Source organism: Lemur catta, chromosome 19, assembly GCF_020740605.2.
Source record: "Lemur catta isolate mLemCat1 chromosome 19, mLemCat1.pri, whole genome shotgun sequence".
Taxonomy (NCBI): Eukaryota; Metazoa; Chordata; class Mammalia; order Primates; family Lemuridae; genus Lemur; species Lemur catta.
Window position 1 is genome coordinate 178,681 of NC_059146.1, and position 14,136 is coordinate 192,816.

A 14,136-nucleotide genomic window follows, 5' to 3' on the forward strand; every position below is an offset into this window, starting at 1 on the left:
TTTTGTGAATTTTTTTTTTCCAAGATTTCTTCTGGAAAGTTAAGTTAATGTTTTAAACTGTATCCTGTGTGTTCTTTCCGACCCAGATCTGACCCATCAGTTTCTACTTTGGAAAATAAATCTTATTCTCTCTTTTCTGTAATTAATGTCCAGACCGATTGCATTCTGTCTTCTGTACCTAAATGATTTATATGACTTCTTAGATCACTGTCTTATAGGAACTTGAGAAAAACAATATTAAATATATTCAATATTCTTTTTGAAAAACAATATTAAAACTAAATTACCTTTGTTTTTCTAATTTTTAAGTCAACATTTTAATATTATCTATTTAGTTTTGCTAGATATTTTCCACAAAAACTTTCACTAGTAGGCAAAACAATTGAAAAATATATGATAATAGCAATATATGAAAAGTACCTAATAGTGATATATTTTAAAGTCTTCATTTATTTTTTAAAATTTAGGTACAGATTTACTTAAAGATCTCTCTCAAGGAGGCACATCGGAAGATAAACTTCATGTTCTTGCTCAACAGCAATATGAACAGTTAATACACGCAATGAAATGTAAGTTTGTCATTAATATGGTCATGTTAAAATATGGTGTAAATCTTAGAAACATTAATCCTTCATTTATCCATTATAAACAAGCAATGAAGTGTGAACCACAAGCAAATTTTTAAGAACATTGAGTCTTAATGCCTTCAAATAACAAAAATATTTATTTTTACCAATTTAATCTAAATCTTTAAAAATATATACTTTACTATAATTTTAAACAGGTTAGTAAGCATAATTCAACAACTTTCTAATGCTGAAGTGAAATAATTGTGTACATTCATATTTGTGCAGTTTAATCTTTCCTATTTCTTCTCTTTAACCTCTTACTTGATGTAATTTTTCTGTTGTCATTGTGCCTACGCTAACAATTCTTCTACAGTCCAAATTTATGTATGTATGTATATATTTTATTTACTTCGTAGAGATGAGGTCTCGCTTTGTTGCCCAGGCTGGTCTTAAACTCCTGGCCTCAAGCGATCCTCCTGCCTTGGCTTCTCAAAGTGCTGGGATTACAGGTATGAGCCACTGCACCCAGCCAATAGTCTAAATTTTAATCACACTCTCTGTTCTCTATTTAGCACTAAGAGAAATAAGAGGTAAAATTACAGATAAAGCCTAGATCTCTTGTTTTGAAGTCTGAGTAACAAAGCTCTTTGAGTAATTTAGATCATTGCTCCAGTCACTCCATTTTGATTCGAGCACCACTGGCCCTCCGCATGTGGACGTGGAAATCTAGGTGTATCTGAGAAATTAATGCACTGTTATTAATTCAGTGTATATTTATCCAGTGCCTACTCTGGGTCAGGCATTAAGTTGAATATAAGGCATATGAGTGTGGGTACATCCCGATCTCCAAAGGCGCAAAGCTAAGTATGTGGGAGGCCGGGCGCCGTGACTCACGCCTGTCCCTAGCACTCTGGGAGGCCAAGGTGGGAGGATCGCTCGAGGTCAGGAGTTCGAGACCAGCTTGAGCAAGAGCGAGACCCTGTCTCTAGTAAAAAATGGAAGAAAATTAACAGGATAGCTAAAAATCTATAGAAAAAAAATTAGCTGGGCATGTTGGTGCATGCCTGTAGTCCCAGCTACTGGGGAGGCTGAGGCAGGAGGATCGCTTGAGCCCTGGAGTTTGAGGTTGCTGTGAGCTGGGCTGATGCCATGGCACTCTAGCCCAGGTGAGAGAGTGAGACTCTGTCTCAAAAAAAAATAAATAAAATAAATAATAAAAAGATAAAATAAATAATAAAAAGATAAGTATATGGGAGTAGATAATGCCACACATGAAGATACACTATACATGAGGTGGCAATAAGCCAAAGTAGCACAGGAGGTCGGCCCTTTTAGTTGATATTGCTAATAAATGTTCATTTGAACAGGATAGTATGTATACAATCTATGAAATAAGGTGGTTGGAAGGTCAGAATGTTAGTAAATAATTTTTTTACTTGATGCATTTTCATTTAATATTAATTGAATATTTAAAGCTTAAAAAAGCTTCAGAAAGAATCATGAAAAGCAAAGGGATTTTAATAAACTCTTATTATGCCAAATAAACATAAAATTTGGCAACTCTCAAGATTATGACAATTTATATTACCAGAAGACGTACTGTAAATCAAAACAAGTTGTATTTGATTTTCCCATAAAACAATGCTTAGGTAGTTAAGTGCCTAACCAAATTTTGATACAAATGACTAAAAGCTCCATTTGAAATCAAACATGCTCAGTCCTCTTATTAGTTGTGGAAATACTTTTTAAAATATTTGAGCATTTATTGATCACTTACCATGTGCCAGGCACCTTGCTGTTTACTTTATGTGTGTCATTTTGTTTGATCTTCTTCATGTCTTGTCCCCTACCTTCCAGGCCTCCGTCTGCCCGAGTGACGAGGGGCCCAGGCCTTCCTCATTCCCTTACCCTCTAACCCCACAGCCTCGCCACGACTCTCTGCTTTGGTGTCCTGGGAAACACCCCTCGTTATATCCTTGAAACCTATGAATGACACTTGGCTCAAGAAGCCCCCGACCCTTCATCGTCTGTACTCTGGTCCCCATAACTCTCTTCATGTCCCCCTGTGTGTCTACAGCTCCTTCTGTGCTCTCTAGAATGAATAGTCCCTCATCAACACAAATTCCCTATATTTTAACTTTTTTGAATGTTCTCCACCTTTTCCCTCTGTAACTTGCTTTTCCTCCGAGAGCAATGTTTCTCTGACTCGCCCTTCTCATTCTGTGAGCCTTTCACCTCGCACTTCACTGCTGCCACTAACCGAAACGGCGCTGTGAGGGTCACCAGGGACCCCCATGCAGCTGCGTCGTCCCACAGTCCTCGTCCAGCGTGGTCTCTCTGCGGTGATGGTGAAACTCACCACTTCCTGTCCTTTCACACTCTCGCCTGACGCGTCTTCCAAGACACCGCAGTGCAGTCGTGGCCTTCGTCCCCTCTCCCCGCTGCCCTCTTGGTCTCCCTGCTGGCTCCTGCCTGTCTCGGCGCCCTCGCTGACACACGAGTGTGCGGCAGTCGCTGCCTCGGCTGTCTCCGCTCAGGGGCCGACAGGAATCTCAGCCTGCTCTGCCTCCCACTGCTCCTCTGCCTCCCACGGTCCTGCCATTTCAGCTAACGACGGTTTTAGCCTTCCACTTGCTCGGGCCCAAAGCCTTAGCATTATCCAGGACTTCTATTACTGCAGCCAGTCTGTCAGCAAATGAGGCAGGTTCTACGTCCTATATACGTCCAGAATCCTGCCACCTCCACCACTACCACTGTGTCCAAACCAGCATCTTGGGTCACTGAATGGCTGCCTACTTTCTCTGCCAGCTTCCCCTCCTCCCCCTCCAGTCTGTGCACAACACAGAAGTTGGAGTGATCTTACTGAAACATGCAGCATCCCATCATAGTCAGTAAAAACCAACAAGTCCCTGTACCAGCTGGTACTCAGACCACAGTTTGTGACCTCATCTCCCATGCTGTCCCCGTTCCCTCTGCCCTGATCAGACTGGCCCCTCACTGGCCTTGAGCCTGCCCGGCCATGTCCACTTCGGGGCTTTCAGGCTTGCCACTCCCTTACTTGGAATGCCCGTCCCTAGCGAGCTCTGCCCTGGCTCCCTCTTCTTCTTCCAGTCTACCCACCGGTCCCGTCTCAGAAATGCCTGCCCTGACTGCCCTACTTCAAGTAGTCTTTCTCCTGAAACTCTCTACTCCTCATCCCTGCTCTGTTTTTCTCCATAGCATTTATTACTTAATGATACTATGTAGTTTTCCTATTTATTGTCTTTCTCTCCTACTAGAAAGTAAGCTCCAGCAGGGCAGGGGTTTGTGTCTGTGTCGCTCACTGACGTGTCCCACAGCCTGGAAGACTGCCTGACCTGGGGTCGGTGCTCAGGACGTAGGAAGCAGCGAGTGAATTGCAGGTGGTGGTGGTACCTCGTTTTACAGACAGAAGATGTGAGACTTGAAGTAGTTTGCTCAGGTTCATACCGCATTAAGTGACAGAATTGGGATTCACATCTAAGTCCGTCTGTTTCTATAGTCCTTTCGATATGGCTGGAAGTATCAAGGTCATGGTAATGTGCAGCATTTACTTCTCTGTGTTAGTAACTAGGTTGGTCACATTGATTGAATTTGTGATTCCCATACAATCCGGTTCAATTGGCTTGACTTATTGACCACAAACTGCATTCCTAACACAAGCTTTTGCTTTAAAGGGAGCCATTCTGGCCTCTGTGGAAATCATTCCCATCAAAGCCATGTGGTGTTAGTGTCAAATAGATGTTTAGAAACATAGCAGATTTGTGTAGGATTGTCGATGGGGCGGGGCCATTATATTCATTACATCTTCTTTAAATACAGTTACTAAAGCTCAGGCAGTTGTTTACTGCACATGTTCCGTGTATCCAGAAGAAAATGAAGCTGTGGTTAAGAAAGCGCTGGACTTTCAAGATCTTGGGAATAAAGTGCAACCTTACAGGTAAGAAAAAAAGGACTCTTCCAAACAACTCAAACTACCAAAGATTTTTGAAAGGGAAAAATAGGATTTTCTAAGTTGTATGAAGACATTCTGCCTTTTTATTACACTTTAAATAAGATCAAATAACCTCACTTCTTAACAACCTTAAAGTAGATTCTGTAGAGCCTTTACAACAGCTTGGCATAAGCATTTTCTTACACATTAAAAGATTATTTTGTTTTTGTTATTGTTAACTAAAAGCATTTGGCTTTGACTTGACTAGTTTCTGGATAAACTGGGTCCAAATTTCACATCCCTATTTTAGATACATGTATACCTTAGTAGAAGAAAAATAAGTGTATAAAATATTCCTAGAAAGCAGACAGAAAATAGGATGTTTATTACCTGAGAGCTTATACATTTCTATAGCCATTTTAGCCTTTAGTACCCACCAGGACTGAGGAAAAAATAACCTAGATATCTATAGTAGCTTCTGGGTAAAATGCTGCAATAAACTAAGAGTCGAGAAAAAGAACATTGATATACAATTGAACTGTGGACATCAAGAAAAGGAGTATATCTAAGAATAAATGACACTAATTAGTTCTTTAAGACTGTGGCAATGAATAAGGTATTTTAAACCTATTTTTTACTTTTTTCTCATGTTGTGAACTTTTCCTCTAATTCATAACATGCATATAGTCTGCTTCCTCTTTGTGGTATTTTCCCTTTGCTGTTTCACAGTGGACATGTTCATTATGCCTCTATTTCCCTTCTTGTTGACTTTCTTTCCTTATTTAGTAGCTCCTATTGGTGGCTAACAGCCAACCTCATGTTCTAAGAGGTCCTCAACACAGCATTAGCTAAGTCACTATCTATCTAGTGGCAAAGGGCATTATTGGAGACATACAACCAAGTTGCTGAATATGGAATGTATAACTCTTGATTTGTCAGGGATAAGATTTTTAAGGCTATATGGCAAAAATGGAGAAATATCTGTATTTTATCTCAGGTAAACTATGATTAATGATTACAATATGGTATAAAAGACACAAATAATATTTAAAGACATTATATATATATTTAGGATTTTTAAAAACATTAATTTTTTATTTCAGCATATTATGGGGGTACAAATGTTTAGGTTACATATATTGCCTTTGCCCCACCCAAGTCAGAGCTTAAAGCATGTCCATCCCCCAGATGGTGTGCAGCACACCCCTTAGGTGTGAATATACCCATCCCCTCTTCCCCGCTCCCTGCCCGACACCTGATGAATGTTACTACTATATGTGCACATAAATGTTAATCAGTTAATATCAATTTGATGGTGACTACATGTGGTTCTTGTTTTTCCATTCTTGGGATACTTCACTTAGTAGAATGGGTTCCAGCTCTATCCAGGATAATACAAGAGGTGCTAGATCACCATTGTCTTTTGTAGCTGAGTAGTACTCCATGATATACATATACCACATTTTATTAATCCACTCATGTATTGATGGGCACGGGGGTTGTTTCCACATCTTTGCAATTGTGGGTTGTGCTGTGCTGCTATAAACATTCAGGTGCAGATGTCTTTTTTATAGAATGTCTTTTTTTCCTTTGGGTAATGCCCAGTAACGGGATTGCTAGATCAAATGGTAGGTCTGCTTGTATCCGTTTAAGGTATCTCCATGTTGCTTTCCACAGAGGTTGCACTAGTTTGCAGTCTCACCTGCAGTGTATGAGTGTTCCTGTCTCTCTGCATCCACACCAACATTTATTGTTTTGGGACTTTTTGATAAAAGCCATTCTCACTGGGGTTAAGTGATATCTCATTGTGGTTTTGATTTGCATTTCCCTGATGATTAGAGATGTCAAGCATTTTTTTGTATGTTTCTTGGCCATTAGTCTGTCTTCTTTTGAAAAGTTTCTGTTCATGTCCTTTGCCCATTTTTTTGGTAGGGTTGTTTGATTTTTTTTCTTGCTGATTTTCCTGAGTTCTATATAGATTGTAGTAATCAGCCCTTTATCAGATGTATAACATGCAAATATTTTTTCCCATTCTGTAGGTTGTGTGTTGGCTCTCGTGATAATTTCCTTGGCTGTGCAGAAGCTTTTTAATTTGATCAGGTCCCATTCATTTATTTTTGTTGTTGCTCTGATTGCCTTTGGGGTGTTCCTCATAAATTATTTCCAGAGGCTAATGTCTATAAGAGTTTTTCCAACATTTTCTTCTAGAATTCTTATAGTTTCATGCCTTAGTTTTAAGTCTGCCATCCACTGTGAGCTGATTTTTGTGAGAGGTGAAAGGTGTGGATCCTGTTTCAGTCTTCTATATGTGGCTAACCAGTTTTCCCAGCACCATTTACTGAATAAGATTCTTTTCCCCAGTGTATGTTTTTGTCTGCTTGGTCAAAGATTAGATGGCTATATGAGGATGGTTTTATATTTGGGTTCTCAGTTCTGTTCCATTGGTCTGTCTCTGTTCTTGTTCCAGTACCATGCTATCTTAGTTACTATAGCCTTGTACTATAGCTTGAAGTCTGGTAAATTGATGCCTCCCAATTTGTTTTTTTTTGCTTAAGATTGCTTTTGCTATATGGGGTCTTCTCTGGTTCCATACGAAGTGTAGAATTATTTTTTCTAGATCTACAAAAAATGATGTTGGTATTTTAATAGCGATTACATTGAATCTGTAGATCACTGTGGATAGCATAGACATTTTAACAATGTTGATTCTACCAACCCATGAGCATGGTATGGTTTTCCACCTGTTTACGTCCCCCGCTCTTTCCTTCCTCAGTATTTTGTAGTTCTCCCTGTGGAGGTCTTTCACAAAGACATTATTATAAAGGCAGAATAATTCATATTCTAGATTGGTCTGAGATTTGAGCTTCAAATTGGAGAGTGTATATTCAAGAGGTTTATAACTACTCCCTGGGGATGCTGTCAAAAGAAATCATGCATTGCCTAGGGAAGTATACTAGAGGCCCTTTAAGAATGGGGTCAAAAGCAGTATTACATGTCATCCTATCACCTACCTGTTGCTTATATTTCCTCTTAATGTCCTAGAAATATTCAGCCAAATTTGGCTTGAGCCATCATGATACTTACCTTAGGCCTATGCAAATTTTTTTGGTCCCCTATTGTAAAAACCTCACACGTTACAGAAGTACTAATTTAAAAAGAAAGTTTTTGTAAATCCCATCCTTTAATACATAGCTGTCCTTAACAGTTTGATTTATAGTCTTCTAGTTTTTTCCAGCACCAAAGAATGTACATATTTTAAGTTTTAATTGGTATCATCAAATTACCCACCAAAATATTCACTCATGTAAACCTGTTTCCCCACAGCTTCACAAATGCTAAGTTTTATCAGACTTTTACATCTTTTCCAGTCTAAGGCGTGACTGGTAAATCGAATAAACTCATTGTTTATTACATTTTCATTTCTCTATTAATGAGGTTAAGCATGCTTCCAGTTTACTGACTGGGCAGTGTAGTGTGGAGTAGTTAAAAGTGGGGATTCTAGAACGGTGGGTTTCAAAGTTCTTTGCTCAAATACTCCCTAAAAATTTTTGAATATGTCTCTTGTTCTTTATTTTAAAGTTAATGTCTAACATTTTCATCATAAGTTTTAAATAGTTGAAAAACATTATTTCTACATTATAATGTTACATATGTGTTTTAAATATATTTCCATTAAATCTTTGGACCTGCAGATTTTATCTTATTTGATTTACGGAAAAGTGCTGAACTTATTACCTTTTTTTTTTTTTTTTTTTGCCTACCCGAACGGACTGTGTTGTGAGAATTAAATATAATAATGCATGGAAGGCACTTCACATAGGACTTGACCCAAAGTTATTTTCTATAAGTATTGTTATTATGTCACATGAGACTCATACATATTTACTTAATTATACGTGCTCACATTTTCACTGACCCATAGCACCCTGAACGCGCCCGATCTCATCTGAACTTGTTACCTTTTTACATAACTAGTTCACTGTCAAAACCAGATTTACCTTGTCAGAAAAAAAATCTGACTTTATTCTTTCATTCAAATAAACATTCTTTTATAAATACATCTAAATTTTAATTCTAGAAGAGATAGATGCATAGAAAATAAAGAAGGGAAATGGAGGGAGGAAGGGGTGGGGGGAGGAAACACCGCTTTGCTGAGAGTTTGACACTCTCAAGGTTTCTGACCTAAACGCCACTCTGCGGTGGGAGAAGAGAGCCACCCTCTTGAGCTGTCCTTGTTTAGCACCCTGGAGGTTTTAACAGCTTGGGACAATGTACTATAATGAGGTAAATAACAGTTACACCTTTTTTGTTAAGTGGCAGAAGGTTGCTGTGAATGGAGAAGAGGAAGGGGAGGCTGTAAAAATATCAACGCTATTACTTCATTAGAGCCTTGTGGGGATTGAATCTATTAATACATGAACAGAACCTGGCATATAACAAATGTTCAATAACTTTTAATGGTTATGGTTGTTTATGAACTTGTAAATTACATGTTCATGTACTTTGCCACTTTGTCAACTGGGTTATTCTTTTTCTGTGTCTTATTGTGTATTAGGGATATTCGCTGTTTTCATATAAATTACAAATAGTTTTAGATTATTTTTATTTTTAAATATTTTTAAATAAAAACTTTAATTAAAAATTTGCTTTCCAGAAATTTCAAATTTCTGGATATCAATCTTTCCCTTATGGCTTCTATATTTTGCTATACTAATCCCCAGATTATGATGCTTTTACCAGTGCTCTTTTAGTACTTGTATAATTTTATCTTTTTTGTATTTAAGTAGTTGATTTTCTGCTATTTATTTTGGTAAAGGAGTACAATATGGATCAAGCTTAATTTTTCCCCTAAATAATCTTTTGCTGTCCCCTCCTCCCACTGATTTAAAATACTGTGTTTTTGGGCTGGGCGTGGTGGCTCACGCCTGTAATCCCAGCACTCTGGTAGGCTGAGGTGGGTGGATCGCTCAAGGTCAGGAGTTCGAGACCAGCCTGAGCAAGAGTGAGACCTTGTCTCTACTAAAAAAAAAAATAGAAAGAAATTATCTGGGCAACTAAAAAATATATATAGAAAAAAATTAGCTGCGCATGGTGGCGCATGCCTGTAGTCCCAGCTACTCGGGAGGCTGAGGCAGGAGGATCGCTGGAGCCCAGGAATTTGAGGTTGCTGTGAGCTAGGCTGACGCCACACCACTCACTCTAGCCCGGGCAACAGAGCGAGACTCTGTCTCAAAAAATAAATAAATAAATAAATAAAAAATAAATAAAATACTGTCTTTTTTTTTTTTGAGACAGTCTCACTCTGTTGCCTGGGCTCACTCCTGGGCTCAAGCGATCTTCCTGCCTCAGACTCCCGAGTAGCTGGGACTACAGGCATGCGCCACCATGCCCGGCTAACTTTTTCTATATATATTTTTAGTTGGCCAGCTAATTTCTTTCTAATTTTAATAGAGATGGGGTCTCGCTCTTGCTCAGGCTGGTCTCGAACTCCAACGATCCTCCCGCCTCGGCCTCCCAGAGTGCTGGGATGACAGGCATGAGCCACCATGCCCGGCCCAATGCTGTCTTTTTTTATATGCTATAATCCCATATATACTTCTGTGGGGGTCTGTAATTCCATTTGATTGACATTTGGCTGTCTCCATACTAATAGGACAGTGCTTTACTATAGTTTTTAAATGGTTTTCTTCTCAAATTTTGTTAATTATAGAAACCCCACCCACATCTACATATTAAATAAAACAATCCAAAGATGCATAATGGGAAGGTTAATAATTTCCTCTCTATATCTCTCCACCTCTAAATCCCAACGTACCCCATTAGGGGGACGCGGCCGGGCCCTGGAGGTCCCCTGAGGAGCCAGGTGTAACCCCCGTTCCTCTCAGTGCGAGAGGCCTGAAGGAGTGCTGGGCATGCTGATGCCACCATCTCAGCATGTACCAGCTGGATATCAGCACATGAATGTGTGAGTGTTATGTTATGGATGATTTATACATCAACTATATGTAACTGTTCCTATTTTAGTAAGTTTTTTGAGATGTAATTCAGTAGGGAAGGGGAGCTGTGCAGGAGCGGGATGGGGGTGCTACTCTCACCTTGGCACTCATTTGTGATAATCAATAATTGCATATGTCTGGCTTCTGATGAATAATGTGCGTGCCTGGTGTCTGTTATTTCGGGATCCTGTTATTGCTGTCAGTGAGCCCAGTTCTGTAGCAGCATCTCCTACTGTCAGCCCTGCCCACACGGGAAAGCTCCCGCTGAACCTCTCAGTGCCACTGTGCGGCTCTCACCGGTCCTCTCCTGGTGCTTTGATACAGGTGTAGCCTTGGGCCTCTTCTCAACACAGTCCTCCGGTGGGTTTCCCAGCCTTTGTGGTATATCCACTGCAGCAGGTTCACCTTCATGTCTTTTAATTCTTTCTTTTGTTGTCAGCTGTCTATGGCCTGGCTTTTCGTCCTCACTTAGGGTGAGCCATTGTGTATTATTAATAGTTTTCTACTTCTGCCTAAGACATTGCCACAAACTTGCTGGTTAAAGTTCTGTAGGTACAGTGACTACGTGGCACAGCTGGGTTCTCCGCTCGGGGGATCAGCCAGGCTGAATTCTTCTCTGGAGGCTCTGGGAATGGTCTACTTCCAAGCTCATTCTCATGGTTGTAGGACTGAGGTCCTCATTTCCCTGCTGGCTGTCCATCCAAGGCTGCACTGAGCTGCTAGAGCCTCCCTCCATCTTTAAGCCAGTGTGACATATTCATACTCATCTCCAATTTTGAATTTTTGATTTTTTTCATCCCCGACCTCTAGACCCAGATTTAAAAGGCTTGTATGATTATGTCCGGGCCACCCAGATAATATCCATATCTTAAGGTAAGGCTTGTATGATTATGTCCGGGCCACCCAGATAATATCCATATCTTAAGGTAAACTAATTTGTGAACTCAATTACGTCTGCAGAAATCCTGTTTGCTGTGTATATTAGTTTCTTGGGCTGCTGAAACAAATTACCCCAAACATGGTGTCTTATAATAACAAAAACTTGTCTTAGTTCTGGAGGCCAGAAGTCTTAAATCAAGGTGTTGGCAGTGCTGGTTCCTTTGTGAGCCTGTGTTCCATCCACGCTCTCCGGGCTTCTGGCAGTCACTGGCAATCCTTGGTGTTTTTTGGCTTGTAGCTGCATTACATAGAAAAAATTACGAATAAAAGATTTCCTGATATGTTAATTCATGTAGAATAGTGTTTAATTGCTTTCCTTTACTAAATATAATTTATTCTAAAAGCATGGAAATATTTATTCATGAACGAACTACTTATTAATCAGAAATTAAATATAAAAACCAACATTTTATTTTAAACCTATTAGCGATTAGAGATTTTTACATTTCTGATCCAGGTCTTTTCTTTCTTGAATGCTAGCTATCTAACTCATCCACGTATACTCAGAAAGTGATTGGGAAGAATAATGTAGTTAAAATGTAGGCTATATTTTTATATTGTAATTGTGCAAAAAGTAACCAGAAGGAAGTCATACCTTTTGTATTTTGATAATGTGTGGAAGTATAAGAAATTTTGGATTATAACTTTGTGATTACTATAATACTGTTTTGATAATGGAAGCCTTTTGTTAACATTAGTGACTTTGAGAATTTCTTAGTTTGTTAAAAGTTTGTTATTCTTGATATAGTTGTTTAAAGATGGAGAACTGGCGAAGTATAATAAATTATGAGCTATTAGAGCTTTTAACTTTTAGATTTTGGGAAAGACTTTTTTAGCATTTTATTCTTATTTGGAATTTCGATTTCAATGATTGGTAAAACATAAAATAGAAGACAATTTAGCTGCAATTTGTTTTCTTCCTCTCTTGGGAAAGCAGCCATTCTAACTACCAAACGCTGGTTTGTATCTATTGCAGGCTTAGTCCTCCTGTTCTTCCACTGTGCTCCTCAAAGGAAATACACTTGGCTACTGATAAGTTCTTAAGGATGGAGCCATCTGAAATTACCAATGGTTGTTTTCTTTCTGTTTTAACAAGGGAGGTAAGGAAACAAACCCCAATCCATGTCATACATAGGAATTAAACAAGGTCTCCTAAGAGGAACCTGGGAACTCTGTGAACATTTTGTAATGAGGTGCTTCTATTTCATAAATAGCGAAAAGGGCAGGAGGAAGAATTACTGCCGTGTGGCACGTAAGCCCTGTTCTTTATACTTCTCCTGAGCATTCCCCCTTTGCCTGCCCTTCCCCACCCCCAGCACTCTGTTAACATCTAGTGCATCTTCCCGCAGGTATGAGAAATTCACTGTGTAACCTTTTTTCTACTGGGTTCATAAAGAGGGAAGTTAAAAAAAGGGCATCTGCTGAGGTTTATGAGATATTTTAGGGAGGAGGGCCTAAAACTCATTTATTATTTCTTTTGGCATAATGTTGTTAGCTATTATGCTGTATATTGCAAATATTGATCTCCCACATTTAGTAACTGCTTCTCTAATTGTAGCGGGACCCGTCTGAGACAGTCTCTGTGAAAGATGTTTTAGCCCGAGCTGCAGCCAAGGGTCTACTGGACGGGATTGAATTGGGCAAATCATCAAAACGGGAGAAGAAGAAAAAATCAAAAATATCATTGGCAAAAGCTCCTGTTACCGACAACAACGGCATCCAAATGAAAATTGCTGAGTTCCTGAATCGAGAAGCTAAAGCCGCTGCTAATCAAGCCGAAACAGTACCCAAATCACCTCTTTCCCAGAAAAAAACTGCTCAAGCTGGGGCTTCCCCCCAGTTCAGAAAACTCAACAAGCCCTCCCCCAACCCTCTGGTGCCTGCGCTTACAAAGAACACTGGTCCCTCCAGACCATACGAGCGGCAGACAAACTTCGTAAGACCTCGCCCAGAAAACAGAATGGTTCCCCTGAAGCCTGTCGAGATTATTTTGCCTCCAGTAGTGATGCCATTTTCAAGTTCCGAAGGGCTCAGATCCCATGTACCAGCTTCACAGTTCTACTATCGCTGGGTTGCACCCAGGCCTCTGCTGAGCAGCAGCCTTCCCACACCATCACTGTCCAGAAAGGGGGAAAAGCCGAAAGAAAACTTACCCAGGCGTCCTCGACCCTTGCTGTGACTGTCCTGCAATTTTTACAGGGGCCGAGTGCAGGTGATTTTATTTTCAAAAATCTGGTACTTCTCAGAAGGTTACACATCCCTACACAAGATACTCATCTTTTTGGGCATTTAGTATCTTGTAAATGTGGTATCACTGTCAGAGAACTAAGACAAGGGATAAACAATAAAGTAGGGGATTAAGCAAAGCAGAATCTGGAGATTTCAGTAGCTCAGTGCTGATCTGTTGTAGGCTGTCCGGTGTGGACTGAGTACCGGCTGTTAGAACCTGTCTCCCTCGTGTTAACTTTCAGTCTGGACTCAAAGCTGCAACAGTTTCTCCTGCCTCCGCGCGGGCTGCTTCTCAGACTGGAGGGGCAGCCGGGAAGCTCAGATACGGACCAGGTGCTGGCTGTCTCCTGCCAGCTCAAGACTGCGCTTTGGTATCCAGGCAGGTGTGGTTTAACTTTTTCAATCACGATCGAAGTTGGTTTTTTTCTTAAATATCAAACTATTCTTTGAA

At 39.9% G+C, this 14,136-nt stretch overlaps 1 protein-coding gene across 3 annotated transcripts in view; it reads left to right on the forward strand.

The window, feature by feature from the left end:
- Nucleotides 1-14,136, forward strand: part of NSUN7 (NOP2/Sun RNA methyltransferase family member 7) — a 42,350-nt gene extending 28,214 nt beyond the window's left edge. For 2 of the 3 annotated variants that reach the window (XM_045531715.1, XM_045531716.1), the window contains 4 exons: nt 468-569; nt 4,410-4,527; nt 12,433-12,556; nt 13,015-14,136. In XM_045531715.1, coding sequence (XP_045387671.1) covers nt 468-569; nt 4,410-4,527; nt 12,433-12,556; nt 13,015-13,635 — 965 coding nt within the window. In that variant the 3' untranslated portion in view covers nt 13,636-14,136. The remainder of the gene's footprint in view (nt 1-467; nt 570-4,409; nt 4,528-12,432; nt 12,557-13,014) is intronic. The other variant, XM_045531717.1, reaches the window with a different exon arrangement.